The 26,664-nt window shown below is 32.6% G+C and overlaps 1 protein-coding gene across 9 annotated transcripts in view; it reads right to left on the reverse strand.

Annotated features, from left to right (window-relative positions):
- The window catches only part of Cdc2rk (cyclin-dependent kinase 10), a 124,450-nt gene that overhangs the window by 69,984 nt on the left and 27,802 nt on the right, over positions 1-26,664 (reverse strand). For all 9 annotated transcript variants that reach the window (XR_013031642.1, XM_076514923.1, XM_076514918.1 and 6 more), the window contains 4 exons: positions 24,405-24,476; positions 23,612-23,714; positions 10,933-11,014; positions 6,121-6,188 (listed from right to left, as the gene is read on the reverse strand). Coding sequence is in view for 8 of the 9 variants with exons in the window: in XM_076514923.1 (XP_076371038.1) it covers positions 6,121-6,188; positions 10,933-11,014; positions 23,612-23,714; positions 24,405-24,476 (325 nt within the window). In the remaining variant the exon portion in view is untranslated. The remainder of the gene's footprint in view (positions 1-6,120; positions 6,189-10,932; positions 11,015-23,611; positions 23,715-24,404; positions 24,477-26,664) is intronic.

The raw sequence follows: 26,664 nt of genomic DNA on the forward strand, positions 1-26,664 counted from the left end.
AGTAGAGACAGTTGCAAACAGTAAAGATATAGATGAAGTGCATGAGACTCAGTGTACATACTTTGGAATGGAGAAGTGCAGAAAGCCCCCATGCAGAGATGAAGCACTTGATGGTGAATGGTGTCCAACATCTTCAAGGCCAAGGTTCTGGCAGAGCCACAGACCAGACATGCATAGTCCAGTTTTGATTAAATAAAGGCATGATAGATATTGAGCATAGAACATCAACCATTCCCCAAGAGATAAAAGAGAGGACACAGAGGATGTTCAGTGGCCTTGTACATTTGATGCATAGCTGCTTAATATGTGGAATGAAAATCACTGTTGGTGGCAAAAGTGCATGCAGACAGTTTTAGAGAGAGAAAAGGCAAAACCATTTGCTGTGGTACACTTCAGCAAATGGTTGAGAGCAGTCTCTAGCTGCTCTGCCTGAGTCCTGATGGTTGAGAAGGTGGGGGATAAACCAGAAGTGCCAGATGTATGAGAAAAGCTTTTGCAAAAAGTATTGGCAATGCTCTGGGCATCACTAACTTCCTGGCCATCAGAGAGCAAAATTTAAAGGTGGGTTGAAATACACTTCCCACTGGCCTTCCAAATTATCTCTAGAACTGAGGGTAAAAAGAGATGCTAGTTGCGTATATATCCAATATTCCTTCTGATTTTGATGTCTGACTTACCAAGTACAATTATGACAGAAAGTGTTCGTACCCCTGCATCCCAAGTGGTTTTTTTGTTCATAACTTAAAAAGTATCATGAGTAGGCTAATATAAGTACAATATATTATAAATATTATACTACATCTACATAAATTTTTATGTAAATTGAATGACAAATAAACTGTTTATAAACAAAGAACCAAACATAGGAGGGGCAGAAAGTGTTCGTGCATCTATTTTAATGGTCAGTTGTGTAGCCTTTCAGGTGAATTACTTGGTGCAATCTCTCCTCATAGCCTTCCATGATCGTTTGACAGTACTCAACTGGTAGTTTACAGAAGGCCTGCAACTCTTGCAAGTTTTTTGGATGATGCTGATAAACCCTGGTCTTCAACTCATACCAAACATTTTCAATTGGGTTGAGATCAGGTGACTGTAATGGCCACTACAAAATGCTAATATGATTCCTCTGCAACCAGGATTGCATATATTTCGATGTGTGCTTAGGGACATTGTCGTGCTGGAAGATCTAACGACACCCAAGCCGCAAGTTCTGAGCATCATTCTTGATATAAGTGCCTAATACATCAACGTACTCTTCTTTTTTCATGATTCCGTTGACACGGTGAAGGCTGCTTACACCAGAAGAGCTGAAAGAACCTCATAACATGATTGAGCCACCTCTGTGTTTAACTGTAAGGACGGTGTCCTTTGGAAGATTTCGTCCCCCCATCTTATGGAAAATATATCAAACATCCCGAAAAGCTCAATTTTAGTCTCATCTGACCAAAGAATACTCTTCCAACAGGTAAAGGGTTTATCTACATGATTTCTTGCATTCCTCAATCGTGCTTCTAAATGAACAGGCTTTAAATGGAATTCTATGAGGACAGCATGCTTTGAACCCAGAAGAGGGTAACATGTTCATAACTGTAGAGGTGCTTACTTCAACCCCAGTTTCCCTTACTAGTTTCTGTATGTCATTACGTGTCAAACGAGGGTTCCTACTAACTTCTCTGAGAACCTTCCTCTTGGTTCTTTCTGGAATTTTGGTGGAGCGTCCGGAACGAAGGAGGTTAGCAGTTGATCCTTTAAGCTTAAACTTGGCAATTATGCTTTGAACAGTAGATTTCAGCATATTAAGTTGTGTAGCAATACTGGAAAGAAACACACAAGACTTATATTTTACAATAATTCGCTTTTTTAAATCACTGGACAATTGTTTCCTGTTCACCATGATGACCAAACAGATAATGACAGAGACAGTGCTTAATTGCAAGAAGTACATTATTAGAGTTTAGCATTGCATTGGCAATAATCATTAATACTGTTTTACATAAAAATTTAAATGACTAAGATAGTGACCAATACTTTGCTCCAATACTGTGAAATTGTGCTAAACATACTCTAGTCTGTCAGAAACAAAAGATCTCACAAAGTCTCAATATAATCATGCACCACTGTGTCATAATAGTTTTTGAGTGGTCACAATCAAACTTCCATTTGTGCATGCCTGGATAATTATCATTGTTGTTGTTTTTTGAACTGACAGCAAAAAAAGACAATTTTGGTTTGATTTTTTTTCACTTTTGTTTTCTTGGACACCATCTTTATGAAACTCATTTTTGACCCAAGTAAGGCTATCTCTAATTGGATAAAATTTATCCCTTTAGTTTCTTGAGAAAAAGATCATGCATAAAAATGAAAAACCTTAAGCAGATGTAAGATGCCTATTTAACACTGGCAATGCAATATAATCATATGGTAAAGTGAAGAGTAAATTAAGCCACAAAAATATTAAATTATGTTGTCATAGCATAAAATATTTATTTGTTTGGGTGAATTTCTATTCTCAATGTTTGTTTGTTTTTTTAATTTTGTGCAAAGCTACACAAGGGCTATCTGCACTAGCCATCCATAATTTAGCAATGTAAGATTAGAGGGAAGGCAACTAGTCATCACCACCCACTACAACCTTTTCGGCTACACTTTTACCAATGAATAGGGGGAATGACCATCACATTATAATATACCCATATTTGGTGTGATATGAATTAAAAGTCAAGCATCCTAATCACCTGGCCATACCAGGCCTATTCTCAATGACTATGACAAACAGCTTAAGACAAAATTTAATATATTCAACCCTGCATTTTGGCTTGTGCCATTTTTCAAGGGTCAATAAACATAACAGGTACGAAACTGATTTTGAATTAGAGCAATCAAAAAGAAAATGGAGCAAAACAATATAAGAGAATAATACACATGAAGCATGCTAAAATTACTGTTAAATGGGTTTGAAATTACTGATCATAATTGTGAAAGTTAAAAAATAAAAGAAAACATTGAAAGAAAAAGCATTATAAGGGCCAGGCACTGCACCTGTTAATGGAAAGGCATCTGGATTAAATCAAAAGAAATCCCTTAAACTTTCTGTTACAAGTCAAAAATGTTTATTCAATAAAGTGTTTCATTGATTGTATCGTGCGATGTGATGTTTGGTATTGACTTCTTTGTTGTTGTTATGGATTTATGTAATAAGTGGGCTGAGGATTCTTCTGCAGTGGGTATCTGTGACTTGTTGGCAATAAATTCAGCAATAAACAGAAAGCACACACTTCACTTGATTTAAAATAATATATTTAAAACAAGTTATATGTATGCATAAAGAATCTTTACATTATAGCTAGCACAGATGTATCTTAAACACTAAATAGTTCTCTTTTTCTTGTTAAAAATCCATTCAGGATGATTCAATTACTTTAGAATCCAACTGACAAAACAAACAAACTTATGATGCCCTGTGGGTTATCACAATCTTATCCTAAACTTCAAATAATTGTCTTCTTTTCAGGAAAGTCCACACAGGCAGGTTCAAGTTACCTTAGAACACCCTTCAACAAGGTAAATTATTCTAAGTTGTGAAACTCGCATCAAAACATAACCTGTTACAGTTAGTTCTCTCTTATTAATTTGCACTTGTATACTACTTATTCACTCAGGCCTCAAAAAATAATGAAGATTTGGTTAATATGACATCAACAGTATGTCACCTAACTTGTCATAACTATCATCTTTAAAATGATTACTTTTAACTCTCTTCTTATGAAAAACTACACAATCATTAACTCTTAACTCACAAAATAAATAAATGAATAATACCTACACTAAATAGTCTTGTGTATCTAACATTGTCAAGATGACTTTAAAAAGTAATAATAAGTTTCTATTCACTTTTGTGGCAAAATAAAGGTGATTTAGATTTACTATACTGAATTTAGATTCACTTCTGTGAGTATGGCAAATAACTAGCATGAAGAAAAAGATATGATAACTTCAATAGCACTGAGAATATTACAAGTGGAGAGCTGTATCTAGTGTTCATGGGCCCAGAATAGATGCTTCAGAGTCCAAAAACAAAGGGACCTGGGTTTAAAACCTTCTTCCATTGTAATGTATGAGATCACTGCAGAGCTGTTAGAAACATCTTAACTACCTTCATCCTCAGAAGACGAAAAAAATGGAACATGTTCAACAAAAACCTAAAACAGAAAACACTGAAATAAATTCTGGATTTGGTCAATGACCAATTTCCTGAAATGAAATTCTCTGGGTTCTGAATGAAATATGCATCCCAGCCATCAGTAAAAGATGCAGTTCCAAATGAAGAGGTGGAAGAAAAACACCATCCAGAGTTGTGTCTCTGTCCAACCACCATGCAAGGTCTGTCCAAAAGGAGGAAGGACAGACTTCATTGATCTAATGCAGGGAATGTATGTGAGCACAACCCAAAATATAAGTTTCTGAAAATGCCCACATTAAGAAAAGGTATAATGCAAGAGTAAGGCAAGTACCATATTAGAATTAATAATTCTCAATAATCTTGTTTCCTTAGTTTTTGTTATATCCATTATGAACATATATCTGTATAACAGCAAAACTGTCCTATTTGTAACAGTTTAGTTTAATGAAATACAGAATCAGTGTGTAATGCTCTCTCTAGAAACAGTAACAACCTTTGGACTGACTTTATGCAGATCAGATGGCTATTGCTCCTGATATGAACACCACAATGTTATCACTGATAGCAGTAGTGCATGTATGGTCATTATAATACATTGGTAGTTAACATACCATGTTACATACATGCTTGTGAAACCTATAAACTTACTATATTTACACTCTTCAGTTATATGGAAAGTCTGTAAACACTGTATTGGACCAGATTACCAAACTATACTGGAATGGTGCATGGACTGGATTTTGTAAGTGCATGAGTGTTATACAACATACATATATATATATATATAAAATAAGCATTAAACAATTTTTGGTACAGATTTCATTGTCAATCCTGGTTATCGCCTTAGGGTCATAGAAAATAATACTTATGGTCACAGCTCCCAAATGAGTTGTAGATATCCCATCTATACAACAAAATTCAAATGCTGATGTTAAACTAGCCAGCAAACATGGAAAATCAATTAGGGGTATGGAGTTCAGGGGTAACAAAAACATCATCTCAACTCCTACAGCCCTTCACTGAGTGCAGCCAGCAACTGCTTTCCCACAACTGGGTGTAGGATACAAGAAGAATATTAAATAATAATAAAGAAGAACAAATGTGTAATCCCTACTATAATCTGTTATATTAACTCATATTTAAACACTGTCTGTAGCTATTTTAAGAGCTGAATTTTATTAGTACTGGGAATGGTAAATAAAATTAGTGAAAGAGAAGGACATTACAAAAAGAAACAAAATATGGATGATCATATTTTTAAAGATCAGTATTTTGTTAACCCACATAAGCCTGTACTCTAGAATAGGGAGTAAAACTGAGAAAAAAATAAAATAAATGTAGTTTACAGATAAGTCATATTTTACAAGTCCAAAAATGTAAGTTAGAAATTTGTTTAATTTTTCTTTTCACATGACATAAACTAAATGTCACAAAATAAAAAAATCCATCTAAAAATATTACTGAGTTAAAAATTATTGAAGTTGAAAGTATTAATTTTTACTTAAATATTGATATGCTGTTGTGTACTTGATAGCTGAACAATAATATTAGTCTGTAGAGAGGTAATAAATCATTATTTTTTATGATTTTTCTCTTCTATACAGTTATAAACACTTCATTGCACTATCAATGATACAATGGTTAAGAGAAATGTAGCTCTGAATATATACTAATGTTCCTGAAATCCTAAATCCTGGTTTTGTTTCTGAGCTTTTCAAATGTATTTTTTCAACCTTATGGAATGCTTTCTTCTATAGTGTCTCAAACATTTAGAATGTTAAAGGAATTAATGATATATTAACTGTCTGTATCAGTTTAAAAGAATGTCAAAATATTTCAATGTTTTGGCAGATATGGAACCATAACCCTGGTCTAGGAGATCAATTATGAAAACAATATGTATATACAGTCATAAAAAAGCATACACAACATTCACTCACCGATGTACAATAAAATTTTTATGCAAGTACTGTAATCCATTGAACAACTGCAACATTATGCACTTCACCTGAAAAATATGTATTATTATAAAATTAATACTCAACAGTCAAGTGAAACAAAATCAAAAGAAAGAACTGCATTAAAAATGAGCAAATCCAAATAGCTGGCTAGTGATATTCTAATAAAAAGAAGCTTACACAAAATTAAAGACACTGCAAAAATCAAAATGATCTATAGGGTACAGGTTATAATGTGAGATATAAAATGTACACCAGCTTTTGGAGATAACTGCAAAGTAGGACCCACATTGCAGTGGGGATACATCATCCATTAGTCTTAACCCCATTTGCCATTCTCACATGAAGAAATTCATAAAAATAAACATTATTAATGAAATATTCCATGATGATGAGAAAACCCACTTGTAGAGAAAATTACATATTTGAAAACAGTTGGTATGGGTAAAAAAAGCACTAGTAGAGGAGTGAACAAAGTAGAGGAGTCATCATCAGGTTCACAAAGAAAGAAAGGATTACTGACGAATTATACAAAATAAAACAATACTTCATCAACAAGTTTCTTCCATAAACCATAGAAAACATTATATGTACACACCTAGACAAAAAGCAAAATCAACTAACAAAAATAAATATATCCCATGATTTAAAAAATCATGAAACCATATATGGCTGCATACCATATATTCCCTACATCAGCAAAAAAATAACCAACATTTGGGAAAAACTATGAACAAAATATGACATTCCAGTTAATACCAAATTTATTCAAATACCAGACACAAAACTAAGGTTTATACTATGTAAAAACTACACTAACAAATATTATTTATAAAATACAATGTGATAACTGCCACGACTTCTATATTGGAGAAAAAAGCAGAAAAATGGAAACCAGATCCAAAGAACACAAAAAGTCACCTTCACATATTTTCGAACACTGCAAATCAATCAAACAAAACATAGCCATAGAAAACACTCAAATACTAAATAAAGAAACAAACGTAAACAAATGCAAAATTAAAGAAGCCTTACTCATACAACAACTCAAGCCCAAAATAAACCAATACAAAGGAACACCTTTATCCCTATAATAATAAATATATCCAACATCCGAGCACACCCCCTACATTCCTACACTTAATTACACAACTGTCTTCAAACATATGGTCAGCTACCGGTTAGTAGCCCTTTCTTTCTTTGTGAACCTGACGATGACCAAAGAAGGTCAAAACATTGTTCGTTCCTCTACTAGTGCTTTCTCTACCCATACCAGCTGTTTTTAAATATATAATTATTAATAAAATAATCAAAAGAATACAAACTAGGAGAGTGAGATATGGGTACTCAAGTCCACAATGTCCCAGTTCTATACCTCCCCCTTCACTGTCTGCAGATAACTTGGAGAAGTAATTGTTTTCCAAAGTAAAGAAAAAAAAAATGAAAGAGGAAAAAAATAAGGGAAAAAACACGAAATAAGGTACCACCACTTAACTCTTAAAATTGGCATTTCAGCCCCCATTATAATAGTAAACTATTATCAGCAGCACAGTAGACAAATTATATTAGTATAAAGAATCCCAACCTATTATCTAAACTAACTAGTATAACTTCCAACCACCACCTGTCAAGTCCACTGTAACTACAAATTTTCAGCCTCTAAACAAGTCTTTATGTGCAGTAAGGTGTTGATCTGCAGAATAGTAGTGCCAAGTTGTTTACATGACCTTATTAACAAAAAAAATACTTATCAAACTTTCAGAAAAATCTCCTTAATTTTTTTACTTCTTCAATACATTCTTATATATTTATCACAAAATATTTCAATAATTTTATTTAGTTTCTTTATTAAATCCCTTAAATATTAATTTTTTCCATCAATATTTCAACATTAAAAATAAAATAGTTATTTATTATAATTTCTACAAAATCTGAATAATCTTGAGCTTGTAATACTCATAATAAAAGAACATGCCATATCACTATTAAAACAGGTTAAGCCATATTGTGGAAAAGAAAATATTTTCTTTTATTAAAAATATGATTGATATCATTTTAAATTATTTTAATTTCTGTATCTAAATAATGTACCTCTACATCCAAAAGTGAAGTAATTTCAGTTTCTAATTCTACTAAATAAATAGTGTTTAAAAACTTATTTATCTATGGATTACTTCTATTAAGTAAATCATTTATATATATCTGTACATTCAACCAAACATTTCCTAATTTGCATTATTTTCAATAAACCTATTCTTATAAATTTGCAATACAAGTACAATATTAAGCTCACACTGGAACTCCTATTACTTGTTTAAAAACCTGGTTATAGAGAAAGCCATAAGACTCTTAATTTACTGTTTATAGTTTTGAAGCTAAATTTTCTTTCTTCCACTATTATAAAAGGGAATTGTTCTATTAATGAATTCATAACAGAAATTATATCTTTTAATGGAATTGTAAAGTACAATGCAGTAAAATCAAATGTTTGAATATCCTTTACTTGTTCACAGTTTTTTAGATATTATAAAATGGATTGATTATTTTTTTATTATGCTAAACTTGTGTTTCTTATTATTACTTTTTAGATTTTGAATTTTATCAAGTAGAATGTTAAGTAATTTTTTAAATAAAATGTCCAGTGGTTTAATAATTATTTTTATTGAACAGCTTTAATAAAATTTGTAAGCTTTAATAAAATTATTAATTACTTTATCTTTAGATTGATTAATAATTTTAGATGTATGTGTACCACTGATTTCTCTTATCATAATTAAAGCAAAATACTTTTTAACAAATGAAGTCAAAATTACAGTTAGCTTTATCAATAGGAATTATAACACATTTTTCCTGGAATTCTTGAATCCTATTTTTTAACTGATGAACCAATAAATCTATATGTTTTTTTTAGTTTCATATAAAATAATTAAATCATATTTGTTTAAATACATAAAACTTCCATTCCAACAAACCATCTAGGTGGATAAGGTATAATACAGTTAAGTTTCAAAATATATTCATTTATATATATTTATTTCAAAACAGGTTGCTTACTACACTTTGTAGCAGGTCTATATTTAGACCCCTTTTTAAGTATTTCACATAACAGTTCATCTTTTATAATTTCCAAGTTACCAATAATACCATGTTTATGAAAAGCATCAATAAATAAACTACTTTCACATTTACAAAGTAAGTTATTAACTTCATCTAATTTTAAATTAGTTAAAAACTTTTATAATTGTACGATATTTGGACCAGCTGGAATTTTGTATTTATAAATAATGAAAAGGCTTTAAGTTCTTACAAGAAAAAATAGTTTTTATACATTAACGAATGATTTTTAGAAACCTACAAATCATTGAAAACATTATTTTTAAAATTAATTACCAAATATGAAGTTTTGATTTGCAGTTTCTCTTTTTCAAAACTTGACAAATCATTAACTTTTAATCAATATTTCATAACATTTAAAAGTAAGTGCTTTGCATAATTGTTTTAAAAATAAAGTTCTTTTATTACACAAAGTAATGCTCTTATTTTAAGAAGATTAAATTGATGAATCTTTTTGAAAAATAATTTATGTGCACTAATACTAGAACTAAAGAATATTATCTAAATTACTACAAAATTCTGAAAAATCAATCCATTTTAATTTTACTCCTTACTTTCAAGAAAAAATAATATCTATAAAGAAAAAAGAAGCAATACAGTAATCATTACTCAGATTCAAAGAAGTAGAGCTATTAACATCTTAGTTTAATCCATAAGAATATAATGTTATTTACTTCAAAATCTAAAAGTTCTCTCATTGAAGTCTATTGGTTTGTTCATTAACAATTCACAATATAGTTATCTTATTAATTCTATGAAATTCATTAAATTGTTTCAACTTGCTATCTATGAAAGTTTATATGTATATATATGTAACGGATTTGAAGTTTGTCCCACACATTCCATATTACATTCAGTTCAAATTAATGTATAAACTACATTATTTATTTTGCAGAATGAATTTGTATAAGTAATAGGATGAAATGTGATTAGAGCAAGACATGGGAGACATCTTTTCCTATTACATTTTATAATATTACCAGCAATATAATTACTATAACCAGCTCACTATTCTAATTTATAGTTTACTCAATCTATCTATTAGTTAAGGCAATGAAACTTAACTGCCTAAAGATTAAACAGTGTAGTGGAAAAGCGTGGCATAGTCAGCAACAAATAACATTCACTGAATATATGTATGGAATATTAATACTCAAATAAAACAAAAGAGAGAACTGTGTTAAAAACAGTCCTGACTAATGGCCAAACATCTGACTAATGATACTCTAATAAACAAAATTGGGAAAATAAAACAGAAGTGAAGGGTGATATGAATGTGGGACATTGTAGGCTTGAGCACCCACATCTGACTCTCCTAATTTGTATTTCTTTTGATTGTTTTATTAATTTTGTTTATTTCTATGAATTTCTTCATGTGAGACTGGCAAACAAAGGCTAAGATTGATAGACAGTGTCACCTTCACAATCTAAAGTAATTTTATATTCAGCATCATAGCTTGTACCCTGTTGATACTTTTGATTTGTGCAATGTCTTTGATTTTTTGTTTGGGCTTGCTGTTGTTTATTTGAATATACATACAAAATTAAAGAAATAACCAAAACAGAACAATAAAAAGACTACGATAAATGTTGTAGGAAAAATACAATAGAACAGTATAATACATATACATAATTTTTAATAATTATGCTAACTTGTGAAAAAAAAAAAGATTAACTAACCTGCGATTCAGAGAAGGGTGTCTGAATGTTGTCCAAAAGGCTTGCTAAATCTTGTTCACAGTATTCCATAACTAAAAATATACTATAAAAAACACACTAAAAAGTTTTAGGTAAATGTAAATTATTTGTGGCATTCAACTCCTAAATCCATGACTAAAACTTACAGATGAAGATTAATTAAATATTATGAAAATTAAATAAAATATAGAAAATACAACTGCAATAAACTAAATAACCTTATATTTAAATGCAAATTCACAATATATTTATTAACATTGAAATTAGTACTTACTGTTGCAATAAAATTTTTTTGATTCAGGATGTAAGAAAAACTTCTTAGAGCTACCTTCTCATTTGTCACATAGGTTATCAACTAAATTTACCCAGTTTCATTGCAATGAAGTGATAATATGTATGAAGTATAAAAATAAAATATCCATAATGCAAGCTTTCTTTACCTAAATAATATATTATTGCATTATTAAAGAAATTTTTATTTTAAGCATCTAAAAGCAAAGACTAATAAAACAGTCCTTTACAATATGATTTAGGAACTGTTTTCTTCAACATACATTTTCTTTAGTTTTATCAGAGTTTATAAGGCCACAATTCTTTACAGCAGGTGTCTGTGACTTGTTGTTGATAAATTTCAACAAAAATTGAATCTTAACTTTTTTCTAAACTGAAAATGTATTTCCAATAATACTTACCTTCACAGACAATATGGTTATTCTTTGACATCAGCTTTCCTATCTAACAAACACTGGTCTTATATACTCCAGTCTTTTATACCCTACTTAAATGCCCTTAACAATATCCAATTTGCAAATTCTTCCACCATTGTCAATACACCCTCTATTTCTGTACTATAGACAAACACCTCATTTAGGTAATTTAATTACATTTTTGAGACTTAGCCAGCTCTTAGTGGGATATAAGGCAAAAGAGTGTCAGTGGAGGTAAGCATTATTGGAAATATATTTTCAGTTTAGGAAAATGTTAACTTCCAAATCATACTGACCATCTGCTAAAAAATACAGTTTATTAACTGTATAGCTAGAATCCTACTTTGAAAAGGTGGAGGAGCTGGGGTGAGCATAATCTATAAATAAAGCATTTGCATAGAACATTGTTGTATCAAGATAAAAGTAGCATATTAAGTGGGGAAATCACACTAAATCCAGAACAGGTATGCTCTTCACTTGAAACTGAGTTCCTGTATCAAGGGCATACAAGTGCATGAGTAATGATTATAGGCTAGCCCCAAACAGATAGCCAAGGTTACACAACTCAGGGTTGGAATTAAGAGGTCTTTGTCATTATATCCCACACTTGGCTAGGCCTACTGGACCATAATGTTCTAGAGGTATATATACATTTGATTTTTATCCCAACATGTAACCATAGAAGGACATGTTTCACTCTACCTGAATCATGTCAAGAAAGTAAGCCACACAGAAGTTTATTTTCCACCTAGAGAAATCCAAAAAGTGACACCCAAGGCTCAGAATGATGGGATCATGCATGCAATACTCAAACAGAAGAAAATAAGTACCCTGGAACCACAGAGTGGAAGTGGAACCTGTGTGCAACCAAGGAAGTAGAATGAGACCATTTCATGTTTGTAATTATGAGGAGACTGTGGACCTCCTTCCATGAATAATATACAAAACAACCATTGACCAGAGAGAAGCATAATGCACACCTCAACTAAACATCATAGTGTTAAACCTGAACCAGAACTACTAGTAGGCTCCCACGAATGCTCAAGCCACTCCTAAATAGAAGGGCTAGAAGGAACAATGCTCTGGAAACAGTGCAGTAGGTTAACAAAGTTCCCTAAATTGTTAAAAGTAAACTGACTCTAATTTATTCAATCTGATGATCAGCAAGAATAGGCTGAATCTCCTTTAGCATTTGTCATGATTATACATGAGTGTCAATCCATGATAATATAGTAATACCATCTGTTAAGCACCTACATGGTCTTATGGAACACTTCATTTCTACAGAGCCTGTTGCAACTAGTAGTAAGAATAACCAATTTTGTTGCTATTTTGTGGAATTGGATTGAGAAAAGCATACCTGTTTGATCAACACTTGCCACAAAGTAGGATCCAATAAACGAAAGATGTAAGGGACCTTGAAAAATAGAAAGATAAGACTGTGACAAAGTACCCACTATTTTTATAATCCAGCAGATGTTAAAAATGACCATGGTTTAGGGAAAACTCCCAGAAGAAAGCTGTCTAAGCATATAAAGAACGTGAGAGAAGAGCACTGGAAGAAGTCTGAATATTGGCTCATAAAAAGTCTCCCACTTGATAAATAAAATGGCCAGCAAAAAACAAATGTGCTAAATCTCCTGAGATGTAATTCAGAAGATACCTCACTTGTAAAGATTAATATATGCAAAAACTGATTTTTTGGGAATCACCTCTAAGGAAATGAGGAAAATCAAGGGAAACTAAAGAATCCCAATGAAAACACATAACAATAACCACAAAAGGAAATAAAGTGGGCCAAATAGCACTTCCAGGCCTTAAAAGCCAAAATAAATTGTCAGATTACAACTGATTTCAGTGGTAAGACATAGATGGCAAAAGAATTGCAAAGGTGGATGTATCCCCTTCCCTAGTTGCCAGAGGCTTAGAAAGAAAGAACCTATGAGGATAAAACAGAACCTAAGAGGAGAGCGAAAGACCTACAAACATGCCGATAACTACAGCTAATGATATCAACATGTCAGCAGCCAAAATTATACCTCCACCAGAAGGCAAAAAACCAAGATAAGCATAAAGACAAGGATATTACAAAATCTACCTATCTCATCACATAATAAAACAATAAATCTCCCAGCCTGAACCAAAACAATCAAAAAGGAGGAGAAACTGTATTGTCCACACACACAATCACTCCATCTACAAACAAGAAAGGAGCAGACTCAAAGTACACAAGGAAAAGCAACACAATCTCACAAATCAAAATGAATAACAGAAGGAGAGGAGTAGGATCCAGGATCATTTAAATATGGTATAAAAGTCTGGAGCATGCAAGACCAATGCTTATAGAGGCAAAGCTGATGTCAAATAATAGCCATATTGTTAGTGGATGTTAGGAATGTTTTAAAAAACACATAATCCACTTGCTTTAGAACAACATATTCAAAACAAGTCAACTGTATGTACAAAGAATTCTTTACACTATATGTTATCACAAATGCATCAACTTCTTTAAATACTTTTTTTTTTGTTAAAGTCCACACAGGCTGGTTCAATTACTTTAGAATACCCCTTGACAAGATAAATTATTTTCTTCAGCTCTGTTATTACAATGTAATGAGTGATAAACTGACTTAGATTACCCCATGCATTACCACAGTTGTAGCCAGAACTTAAACTAATTCTCTTTCACATCAAAAGTGTAAACAGGCTGGATCAATTACCTTAGAACCCAATTGAAGAGAAGAATTATTATTCTATACTCTATTGTCAGAATAATGTTTTTTGCCACTATTTCTAGCTATTGTTATGTCATTGTAAGTTGTAAATCACTTCAGAAATGTGTGGCTTACGTTATGAAATTTCATTATCCATAAGCTACCCTCAGTTGCTCATATGCATGTAGATTTTTTTATCATTTATTGTACCCTATATATGTAAAAGCAGCTGGTATGGGTAGAAAAACACTATGTTTTTACATATATAATTTTCTCTACAAGTGGGTTTTCTCGTCACCATGCATTTATTACACCTAATCTAACCTAGAGAATTTCCTATTTTTAGGTTTTAGTTACATTTATTATAATAAATAAGAAATATACATGAAAAACAAGAAACAGAGCACTTACCAGTGCCTTCTTTTTTATTTGTTGTCAATTTTCTATGAAACTTAATCTTACTTTTTTATACTGATGGTAGTAATGCACTAAATAATTTTTATTTAATTAATCAATTAATGTACCAAATACCATAGAACAGTAATGTGCAAAAAGCAAACAATGTCCCATAACTATCACAGTTTTTTTTGTCTTCCTAACTATGTGACAAGAGCTGTTACAAATTTATCCAAGCAAGTTGATGTGTTTCCCATGGGGAATGAAAAATAAATGGGCATTTTTCTGTACAGAAAACAATGCAATATAATATGTCATTTGATAGATGAGAGCCTTGACATTTTATTCATTGTAAATAATACAGTATTAAATGTAAGGAAGAACTACTGACAAATCCTGAAATAGAGGATGTGCCAAGAGGGGTCTGATTTTCTATTTAACAACTCTGGTAACCAAACGAGATTGAAGGATATAAAAATTATGCTTTGCAAGAGAAATGACAATATTATAATGAGTTACTTGCATTAACCCCCCCCCCTCGCTAGTACAGCAGTAAGTCGACGGACTTACAATACTAAAATCAGGAGTTCGATTCCCCTCGGTGGGCTCAGCAGATTGCCCAGTGTGGCTTTGCTATAAGAAAAACACACCCTTGCATTAAAGTTTATATTTACTGGAGAAGTGGTAACTAAATTACAGAAGAGTGAATGTCTAGAAAAAAACATGTCACACTTCTCATACTATGGGAAATTCAATATATTTTTTAATATTATCTTATAAAATGGAGAACTTAAAAAACTTGTATACTATTAAAATATGAACTACTAACTATAAGTTTATGCTACACTAATTGTATAACATGAAGAAATGTGATTTAATTAAATATGAAGTGCTACTCACTAAAAACATTATGGCATGCATCATAGTAAATGATCCAATGGAGAGAGGGTTAAACCCAAGACATAGCTATCACATGTTCATTGTTAATCATTCCACAAATGGGAAGGAGTAAACTTTAGAGAAATGTTGAATTCATAAGAGGTTATAACAAATGGTTATATCTGTGAGAAGAGCACATGTAAGCCAGCAGTAAATTGTTTTTGATTCCTACTTATGTAACAGGAAATCATCATCAAGGATATGTGGAGAGCACCAAACAGTGTTAGTCATAGTTCTGTTTCTATTAGAAGAAAATAAAAAAAATCAATCAAAAATTGAAAATCACAGGAAAGAATTATGAATTCCATTCTTTGTCAAATTCTCCAGAACAGTGCAAAAATACAGTTTGATAGATATAGAAAGTCATAATTGTTTTTCACAGAGGTCAGTCTTTTCTACCTCAACAGCTCATCCTAGTGATTTGTGAATTATTGATGTTATGTCCACTTTGTCATCTCTAAAACTAATCTACCACACTTACTTCCTGCAGTTAAATTGCTGTCTCTAATCTTGTCTAGTAATATATTTAACTAAAGAGATGAATCATGTCAGAAAATATAAAAAACACTGAGTTTCTTGAGGACCTAATTAAAGAAATTGAAAACACTGTTAAAATGTTAAGAAGTTTGGTCGGAAACTTGTTACTTGAATGTTTATTATAAAATTAAATCACAATAGAAAGTTTAATTAGAGTTCAGTTAATTGATATCTTAATGGCCATAATTGAGATGTTAATGCAGACATTGGAAGGTTTAATAGATATATATGTGGTAATTTACTGTTTGTATGTTGTTTTCTTTCACTGTTTTATGCTTCTGATTTATAATTGCATAATTTTAACATTGTATAATCAAGCTCATATCTGAGGGAGTGTCCAATAAATTAATAAGAACATTTTTTAATTTCATTGGCATTCTTATTTTTGCAAATTTTGTGCATTATAAATGTAATTTGTTTTTGCAGAATTTTCACTTATTATGAAATTGAACTTGTCATATATGTATTAACAAAACAGGTACCAACCACTAATTTTTATTCCATGCACTGCAAGAGCAAATACAGAGTGAGTCCTGACTCCATATCCAATACAATTTTTCTTTACACTTTCATAGCTCAATTGGGAAAATCAGAAGCATAAAATACCAACAGTTCATCCTTTATCATAAGTACTCACCATTCTTTTATACGAGAATGAGAAAACAATGAACACATTTATTATTAACTGTTGAACATACCAGTTGGTTTCTTCTTACAGTTGTCTCTACAACAGTGTCATCCAAAAAATCACTTTAGATAGGTAAAGAGATCAGTTACCTCAAGCAAATTAGCTTTTAGGCTGGGTTTCTAGTAAAAGTAGGGCACGGGGTAGGGAGTGGGATGTTACTTGTATATATAACACCAGGATTTTGCATCTTGAAGGCCACTATCATTTTCAGAATCACTTTTATTTTAACTTATTTCAGTTATAACACTTTCACTTGAATTTGGTTGGTTGGTTGGCATTTATTGGTTCAAAGCAATTGTGCTATCTGCTCCAAACAACTAGTAAAAAACTATAAAAGTAAAATCATTGTAAGATGTAAAAATTAACCAAAGCAAAACTAATGAAACTACAAAAGGCAGGTAAAAACTTGAACAGAACCAGAAAAGCCAATAGCCCTTAAAATTTTTAAAACAAAATTAAGGTGAACAGTGTCACCACTGCCAATGACACTGTCCAGTGTCAGGAATAAACCCATGGAAAAACATGTCTAAAATAGTGCCATCATTCAGAGTTGTAACAATGGCACAACAGTAAAACATGGGCTATTGTGACTTAAGTATTACAAAGGTCACAGATTGGTGTATTAGTCCTAGATAAAAAAAATGAGTTAAAAAGCTGTGATCAATGCATAGCCTAGCCATGATAACTTTCTCCTTCCAATCCTTATGAAAACAAGATAGTCAAAAAGCAACACAAGGTTTTATCTGGAAAAACTTGTTAGCATGTTGCTCATTCCAAGTCGACTGCCATCTGTTGATGAGCAAAGCCCTAAATACATATATAGGACTGGCACAGTAATAACAGCACAAGAACAGACAGTGTTATCTGCAGTATCAGCATACTCTTTCCCATAAATACCAACATGGCCTGGTATCCAAAAAACTGGATAGAAACAGAATATCAATAAAAACAGGTCAGTCAGTTTTGAATATTAACATGGCCAGAGTGAAAACAAACATGAAGTAATTCCAGGGCCAGTAAAAAGCTAACAGAGTCAGTATAAATAGTACAATTGATGTACTGCACAGCTTTTATGTAATCCAGGGCAAGAGAAATGTCGTACAACTTGGCAGTGAACACAGAAACTGTAGGGGGAATCCTGTGTACAACCATAGCAGAGCCCACAGAGTCAACTGATTTTGAACTACCCATATAAGAGGAAATGGAAGGATGGTTTGAAAGATGTTTGGTAAACAGAAGATGGTACTTCCAATCATGAGTATCTATCTTCCTCAGATGACTCAAAAGTCACAGATGGAGATGGTAATAAGATATAGTGGGATGGGCCGACCAGTGGAGACAGCAATGTCATCCAAGGACAGACCATATTCAGCTAGCTGCACCCGGATGTAAAGACCAAAAGAAAGAATGGCAGAACATCTATTCTGAAAAAGCATAACCCACTGAGGAAGGAAGACACAAACCACAGGTGTGATGCTGTGATAAGGATGGAAGTTTTGAAGCATACAGTAAAGAAAGTTGCAAGCAGCAGAGATGAACAGGAGGTACATGAAACTTGGTGTTCAAACTCTAGATTGGAGAAGTGTGGAAAGTCCCTGTACAAAGCAAAAGCCCTAGATCATGAATGGGGTAAAAGGTAAAACAGTTTGCAGTGATCCACTTCAACAAATGATTGAGATCAGTCTGAAGCTGCTGCTCAATAAACTTCATACTTGACAATTGACATGAGATGTGGAAGTAGTGGATATAGAGTTTATTTGTAATGGTAGAAAGTTGTTGTGCAGTGATAGCATTAATTTTCACACTGAAAAGTGTAATTCTCAAGTCACATCCCTGAGGGTCTCCAAGTTCTTGTGATAACGAACGTGAAAGCATGAAGCTCACATAAACTTGGAATCAGTAGTCCATTAAAAGGTTTTCGACAAAAGTGAGTAAATGGCCATGCAGTGAAGGTCTTGCAAAGTGCTGTACCTCCACATAGTATCATAAGCCTTCTCAAAGTCAAAGAATATGGAAACAAGATGTTGTACCTTGAGAAATGCTTCTCTGATTAACATTTCAAGTCAAATTAGGTCATCCATGGAGGAGCACTGTCATCAGAACTGGGTAGGTGAGAAAAGGTTGTTTGATTCAAGGAACCAAACAAGAAGAGCATTAACCATCCTCTCTAAGACCTTACAAAGACAACTCATCAAAGCAGTTAGATGATAGAAGGAATCTTGGGATCCCTCCCAGGCTTAGATAAAGCGAGGACAACAGCCTGGTACCAGGCATCAGGAAAAACATTGTCCTGCAAGATAAGGTTAAAAACAATCAAAGAAATAACAAGAGAAGCAGGAGAGAGATAATGCAGCATCTCATAGTGAATATCATAAGGTCCAACTGATATACTGACTGACCAATGAAGAAAAGGCTTGAGCTACCCCAGGGTAAATGGGTAATTATAGTCATAGAGTTGATTGGTCTGAAAGGAAAGAGGTGATCACTCTGCCTGAAACTTAATGGTCAAGAAGATGAGGGATGAAACAGAAGAGCTAGATGCACAAGAAAAGATTTCACCGAGAGTTTCAGAGATGCTTTGGGCATCAGCAATTTCCTGGCCAACAGAGAGATAGATTGAAAGGGAAGGGGAGTATACTGCCCACTGACTTTCTTAATATTTTCCCATATGATATTGGAACTGGTAATAGAAGAAATGCTAGTTGTGAACTTAATCAAAGATTCCCTTTGGCTTTGATATCTCACCTGCCAAGCATAGGCACACTGAAGAGCAATGTGGTTTGAAAATGTGGTATACCTATAAAAGGTATCCTAGGCATGTTTTTGAGCCTTCCATGTCATTTGGCAGGCAGGACTCCACTACAGACAAAGATACCATAGAAAACATGTCGAGGTTTTAGAAATACACTGAGAAGCTACCTGGACAATACAGTCAGTCACTGGTGCCACACAGTCATCTATCGATGGGTTACATATGACGGTGGGACCTAGTTCCAAGAGAGCAGTGAAAGAGGGCCAGTTGGCATCAACCACAACCTGTCTCCCTCAAAATGTCTCATAGGTCACTTTCAACACTCCAAGAAAAGTGGAGGAGAGCAGATAGACAGATCAATAGCAGTAAAAACCAGACTAAGTGCATGAAAATAAATAAAATAAGAACAAGTATTGAACAAAGAAAGGTTGTGATCCGAGAAAATATACTCCGTGGAACAACCTTGCCCATTAATATCAGCACCACCCCAGAGAGGGTTATGTCCATTAAAGTCCCCCAGGATTAAAAAGTGAGGCAGCAACTGTTCAATGAAAGTATCTAGGTCTGATCAATTTTAGGTCTCTCCAGGAGATAGGTAGAGTGAACAAATAGTGATGGTATGACCCAAGGAAACACAGATGACTACAACCTCCAAAGGTATATCAAGTGACAAAGACAGAATAGGTATGTGCTGGTTGACTAGTAGCCCCTCCATACACTTGTCCATCGCACAACATGTCGTTCTGGTATAAAGAAAACTGCCAAAAGGTGACTGTGTCGACATGTTTCAGAAATGTTTCCTGTAAAAAAACACACACAGAATGAGAAGGGTCAATCAAGGCCTTGATGTCATCCACATTAGAATGAAAACCTTGATAATTCCACTATATCAATGTGGCCATTTTTATTTAAGTTGAAGAGAAATGGTTGGATAACCCTTTGGTTTACAACCATGTCATTTTTATTTATTAGAATGAGACTTTTTCAACCTCCATGAATTCTGCCATAGATTGAATGGGAGGGTTTCTGTCAATAGATGTAAATTCCAGCTACTGAAGATGAGAATGAATAATTGTTTTATATCTCAGGGCTGAAGAAGATGGATCTGAGCATACGACAGAAGATGGGGCCAAAGGAAGAGCACCCAAGCAGTTACTGGAAGGAATGGTGGAAACAGAGACAGGAGTAAACATAGACTTGTCAATGTGCACGGAAAGATATGTATGCACTCCCGCTGAAGCAATGGAGCATATGTCCAAGATGGCAACAATAGTTTATGAGGCATGGGGAAAGAAATGTTATAAATGATTTTCAAATGCAGAACCTCTTTCTCCTTCACCCACCTAGAGTAAGAACGAATGTAGAAGGAGTGAGGGTCACTACAATTAATCAAGTGAAGGTCCAGTTTACATTTGCGGGCGTCATGCTCCTTGCCACTGCAATGAACGCACGTCAAAGAACTACGACATGATGTATTTGAGTGAAGGAACTGCTGGCATTGGAAATATCTAAGAGAGTTGGGAATATATGGTTATATCTTACAGTTCAGATAACCTGCATTGGCAATGGCAGGTGAACATTGTGACATAAATGTCAAAATTAGAACAATGGTAGGCATCATAATTCCATTCTTGTGAGTGGAGATACACCTCTCTGCAGAAACTTCTTGGGTAGAAAAACTAGCAAGGATTTCTGACTTGGGGATGTTCTTCAAATCTCTCTCAACAATAACTTCTTGTGAGAAATACAAAGTAGCATAGGGAGCATCCTCAATGGGTATATTCCCAATGGCCTGTAAATGCAATAGTTCACTGTGTTTTGGATTGATGTTTCCACTAAGATGTTCCCAAAACATAGCTTCTTGACTGACTTAGGAGAACCAGCAAGTCCCTCTAGTTCCTTATAAATAAAACATTTGCCCTAAAGATTTGCCAGACAAAGAATGTATTATAATAAAATGAGGTACAGGTGTAGGTGAAGACTATTGTTCGCGGAGTCATCAAAATGTGATTGTTTACCAATGAGCTGTTTTTTTTTATTATTTTATTTTTATTTGGACTTGGGAATTCCATAATAAAAGAAGAAAGATTCAGTGCCCACTGACCCCCCCCCCACCATGAAGCCCTACAAGGGGACATACTACAATACCAAACAAAAACACTACAATAACACCAGGGTTTTGCTAGCACTATACCCAAACACCAGCATCAGACACAATGTCCAAAACTGGTAATCAATTGATCCTGGCCCAACAGGACCAGTCAAATGACCCAAGGGGGGTACCCTAAGGCTGCCCATCTACAGGAATTCAAGGTAAAAGTGGCATCTTGGGGTTAAACCCTCAACAACTAGGATGGGTGGGGTCAGTGGGCACTGAATCTTTCTTCTTTTATTATGGAATCCCCAAGTCCAAATAAAAATAAAATCATAAAAAAACAGCTTATTGGTAAACAATCACATCTTGATGACTCCAAACAAGTCTTCACCTTCATCTACACCTGTACCTCATTTTATTATAGTACATTCTTTTTGGGAGAAGATCAAGGAGGGCCAAAATCCCCTCTTTATCCTTCTCACATATTTATTTTTGAATTAATAATCACATCAGATCAAGGTGAAGATCTGGAGGGGTGACCACCAACCCTCCATTTTCTCAAAAATTAATACAAAAGAGCTAAATATCTGTAAACTACTATGTAGTATTGTAAAGAAATAGTGTATTTCACTGTTTTTATTTGACTGGTTTATTAATTAGTATAAAAACTTATTTTCAGTTTTTCTAAAGTCAAAAGAGCTTGAACCTAAGGCAATACAGTTATGGCCTCAACTACTAACTGATTATCTTAAAAAGAAACAACAATATAAACATCAGTTAAGCACTGCCATAGTAAATTTTTCATCCTTGGCTTTCTTCAGACACTCTAACAATGTATTTGTGTGCCTGTATTGTAATTAAACTTTAGAGATTTGTTTTAATCAAAGTTAACATTGTGAGGACACCTACAGCTTTTACAAAATATACTTGTTATAAAATCAACCTTCATTTTTCAGAAGTCAAACTACTCACGTGAAAAATGTTTTCATACTGTTAATGTCCAAAAAAGCAAAAATGTAAATGATGACTTAAAATCAGTCTTTGACTCAACATCAGCAAAAATGATAGGAAACTTTATAAAACACTTCCAAAACTTTTTTCTGCTTCTAAAAATCTATAAAAATATGCATTATTTTATGATAAATCAACTGATAAATGTCAATCTATAATTAATAAAATCCAAAGAACTTATGATTAGTTTTTGTCCCCAAATTTGGGTGATTTTTCACCCTAATTCAGGCATTTGTCATGGCATTATTGTAGAACATATCTACTGAACATTCAATATTCCTGTGGAACTGCTGAGTCAAAGAGCCAGTCTTTGTTTTTGTTAAGACATAAAAGAGGTCATATTCAAAGTTAATCTATAAATATATGTACCAGTTGTAGATGGGATCATGATATCACATCAGATACTCTAAAGTTAGTCACAAGAGAAGTCAGAAGAAAATTCAATGGAAAAGGTTCTGTCAAATGCCCAGAGAGAAGTAGCAAACTTATGGATGTATCCAACATTTTACCCTTAAATGGTGATAAGAAAAGAAGTGCACTGCATTTTCATGCCAGATGTTCGTTTTGAAACTAAAATACTGTTACTATCATTTAATGAATGTTGAATTTTGGTTTTGTTAAGTATAAATGTATGGTTCCAAACATGCGTGAGATCTAACAAGTCCAGGGATTATTGCTTTAAGTAATAGTTTGGGTTAACTATCAAAGAAAAAAAAAACTCTTCTTTACATAAGAAGCAATATGCTTTATAGAAGTACACATTTCTGAAGAATTATTCCTTGTCTAATAACTGATATACTAATAAATGTTGCTACCACTCACCTGTCCAAACTCTTGCCAACAACCACTTCTTTCAAGTTTACAATGTTGTTATGTTGTAGATTTAACAAAATATTAATTTCCCGGAGTCCGCTCACAGGTACACCTAAAACACAGAATTATACACAAATAACTTCAAAAATATCATTAGACATTTCTTAAAGTGCTTTTCGAGGCACATATCTTAATCTCTCACTACAGGTTTGTTTGAATCAGCAGAGTTCATAACCTCAAACTGACCTTTATGGTCTTAATACTCTAACTTCTAATATATTCTGTGTATCTTCATGAAATTTTGTAAGCTTTCAGAGAGTATTAACATTATTTTATATACAAAAAATCAGAATTTTTAAAGAAGTATTTTCAATAAAACTTTATCCATGAATATATGAAGTTAAAGTGTTAACTGCTCTGGGTGCAAGGTAGGTTCCATGTTAAATTTAAAAATAATTTTAGTGATCTGAAAATTGTCAAAATTTATTTGCATAATCTCTAAAACTTCTTAAAAAACTTCAAACAATTTTGTCAGTAAAACTTTATACCTTGCATTGTTTTCTCTACCATAACTGCACACAAAGTTTGCTAGTTTGACCAACCTCATAACCACTATACAAAAATATTAAGTCTAAATTTCTCTTTATTTATTTCTAAAATGACTTCAAATTGTAACATGAAACTGAATAGCTTAAATCCTGTAAGAGTATACATATCTTTATACTTAAATGTTATTGTCCTTTGAACCATGTAATTGTTCAGATTACTATACTAAATTACACAAGATAAAAAATTATCTTACCATCTTTTTCTCTTTCCATTCTGACTTTCTTCATTGCAACAATCTCATTTGTACTAGTGTCTCTAGCTCTATCTATTAAAAGAATCAATAATCAATGCTGCTAGATCAATATTATTACACTTTTTAAATTTCAAATGTGCTTCATATATAGTAAATTATTTAAATTCACAAACAAACATATTATACTGAAGGATAATTGTATTTCATAAAAATGTTATACTTCTTATGCTGTCCTTAGATTTACTTCCTCCATCATTAATTATGTTACTCTGATAGTAATGGTTATACTTTCTTCCAAAACCACATTTTCCACTGCACCTATAAAAAAGCTTCTCTAAGTAGTGTTGATGCTAACTGTTAACCAAACACATTTAAACAATATTTTCAGTCTTCATTAATTTTTAATCCTTGTTTATCATTTTGCTAAAGATCACATTAGATATGTCCAACTTCACTGCAATATCTTTTTTCAGGGGTTTGGTCGTTCTCTTTCATAACCATAGACTTCTTCTTACAAGTGAAAGCATTTTTCAGAATTGCTCTTGTTATAATCATAAAACACACTGTTATTCAAAACACTATTTTGCAAACTTTTCTATTTTCATAGTAAAAACTGTTGATTTCCATCTTTTAAGTTACTACCCTTCTTAAAGTTATTACCATCCTTCCCTGAAAATGTACTTCAGGTAGATACTTACCAACAAAGAAGTACTATCACACATGCACAGCTGCCATGGAATTTCCTGAATAATGAGGGGAAGAAGAAATACACACTGGTGAGAACACCAAAGTATGTGAGAGATAGTTCAATGGATTATCATGAGTAAACCCAGCAAGTGAGAGCCAGGTGCAAGGACAGAATTACACCTGGTAATGGTTTTTGTGGTTGTAAATGGTGTGGAAACAGCCATGTCAATTACAGAGATACTATCTGCTAGTCATATGATAGTAAATGCCGACTGAATTTTTTCTTAAAATTAAATACAAACAAATATTGAATGAACATGCTTTCCAAAAATTATTCATTATATGAGCAATATAATGTTCAATCTTTGTTCAGTATTTCACTAACATGACTACTGCATGTGGTCCTTGCTTATTCTTAAGAAAAAACTTAAACTCAAAATTTGTATAAAAAAATATATTATGAAATATTTGCACATTAATGTTAAATAAGTAAAGCCATGATACCTGAGGTACATAAAATGTGAATTTCTATTTTCTAAATTGTATACAAAGTCAAATAAGTTTATGCAAATATTAATTATGCACAAAATGAAACCTAAATACAAATGTTGAGTGATGGTGTAAAAAAAACTATTAAAAATGTAAGATGTTATAAATAACAAAGCACTACTAAAAAAAACTTTAATTTTTTACTAAAATAATGTAATACTAAATACACTTGTGTCCCAAAAGGATGTAGTGCTTTGCAGACACTTTGGAATACCATATACACTGCACAATCCTATGCTGCAAGAGCTCTAGTTTCAAGTTCTAATTAAATACAGATCTCGCCTTTGAGCAGTTATAATGAGAAGATAGTGACACAATCTTTTAACTGATGGAAAGTCACATTCTTTGTAATTTATGGTATATATGTTTTTAGTAAACTCTTATTACAGCATGTACCTTATAGCTATGGTTCAGATGAGAGTTATACAAATTTCCTATAATGTAAACTTTGATATACATTCACTACTGGTGATATATTAAGTTTTACTTTATACTGTGAAACCACATACAAGAACATTTGTTAAAATGAACTTTTGTAGAGGATAAAACACATTGTATTCAAGTACAGTACAGCCAACAACATATATGTACTTTCTTACTATCATTTATACAGTAATATTCAAATACAATTACGCTACAGTCAGTGGGATAAAAAAACTGCCCTGAGCAGGTCTTAGATATGAAATTGAGTAACTATTCACACTGTTAATGTCATGGTTCCATTGGTGTAAACAAAATTACAGGTACAATGAAGCATAAAGATAAAAAAAAATTAAAATGTTTTATACATACATATATAGATATGAAAACTCATCAGTTGAATACATAGGACTACTTAATGTAACAGTTATTTAGTTCATTTAATGGTCTAATACTTAATGATTATTTAATTTTCATAACAAAAGTGTTAAAGTAATTATTTTAAAAGTGATTGTTATGACAAGTTTCATTACGTAGCTCATTGCGAGTCGTACATTGAGTATGCAGTTTTAATTATTGCACTAGGCTTTAGTGATATTGCTGA

Source organism: Tachypleus tridentatus, chromosome 7, assembly GCF_004210375.1.
Source record: "Tachypleus tridentatus isolate NWPU-2018 chromosome 7, ASM421037v1, whole genome shotgun sequence".
NCBI lineage: Eukaryota > Metazoa > Arthropoda > Merostomata > Xiphosura > Limulidae > Tachypleus > Tachypleus tridentatus.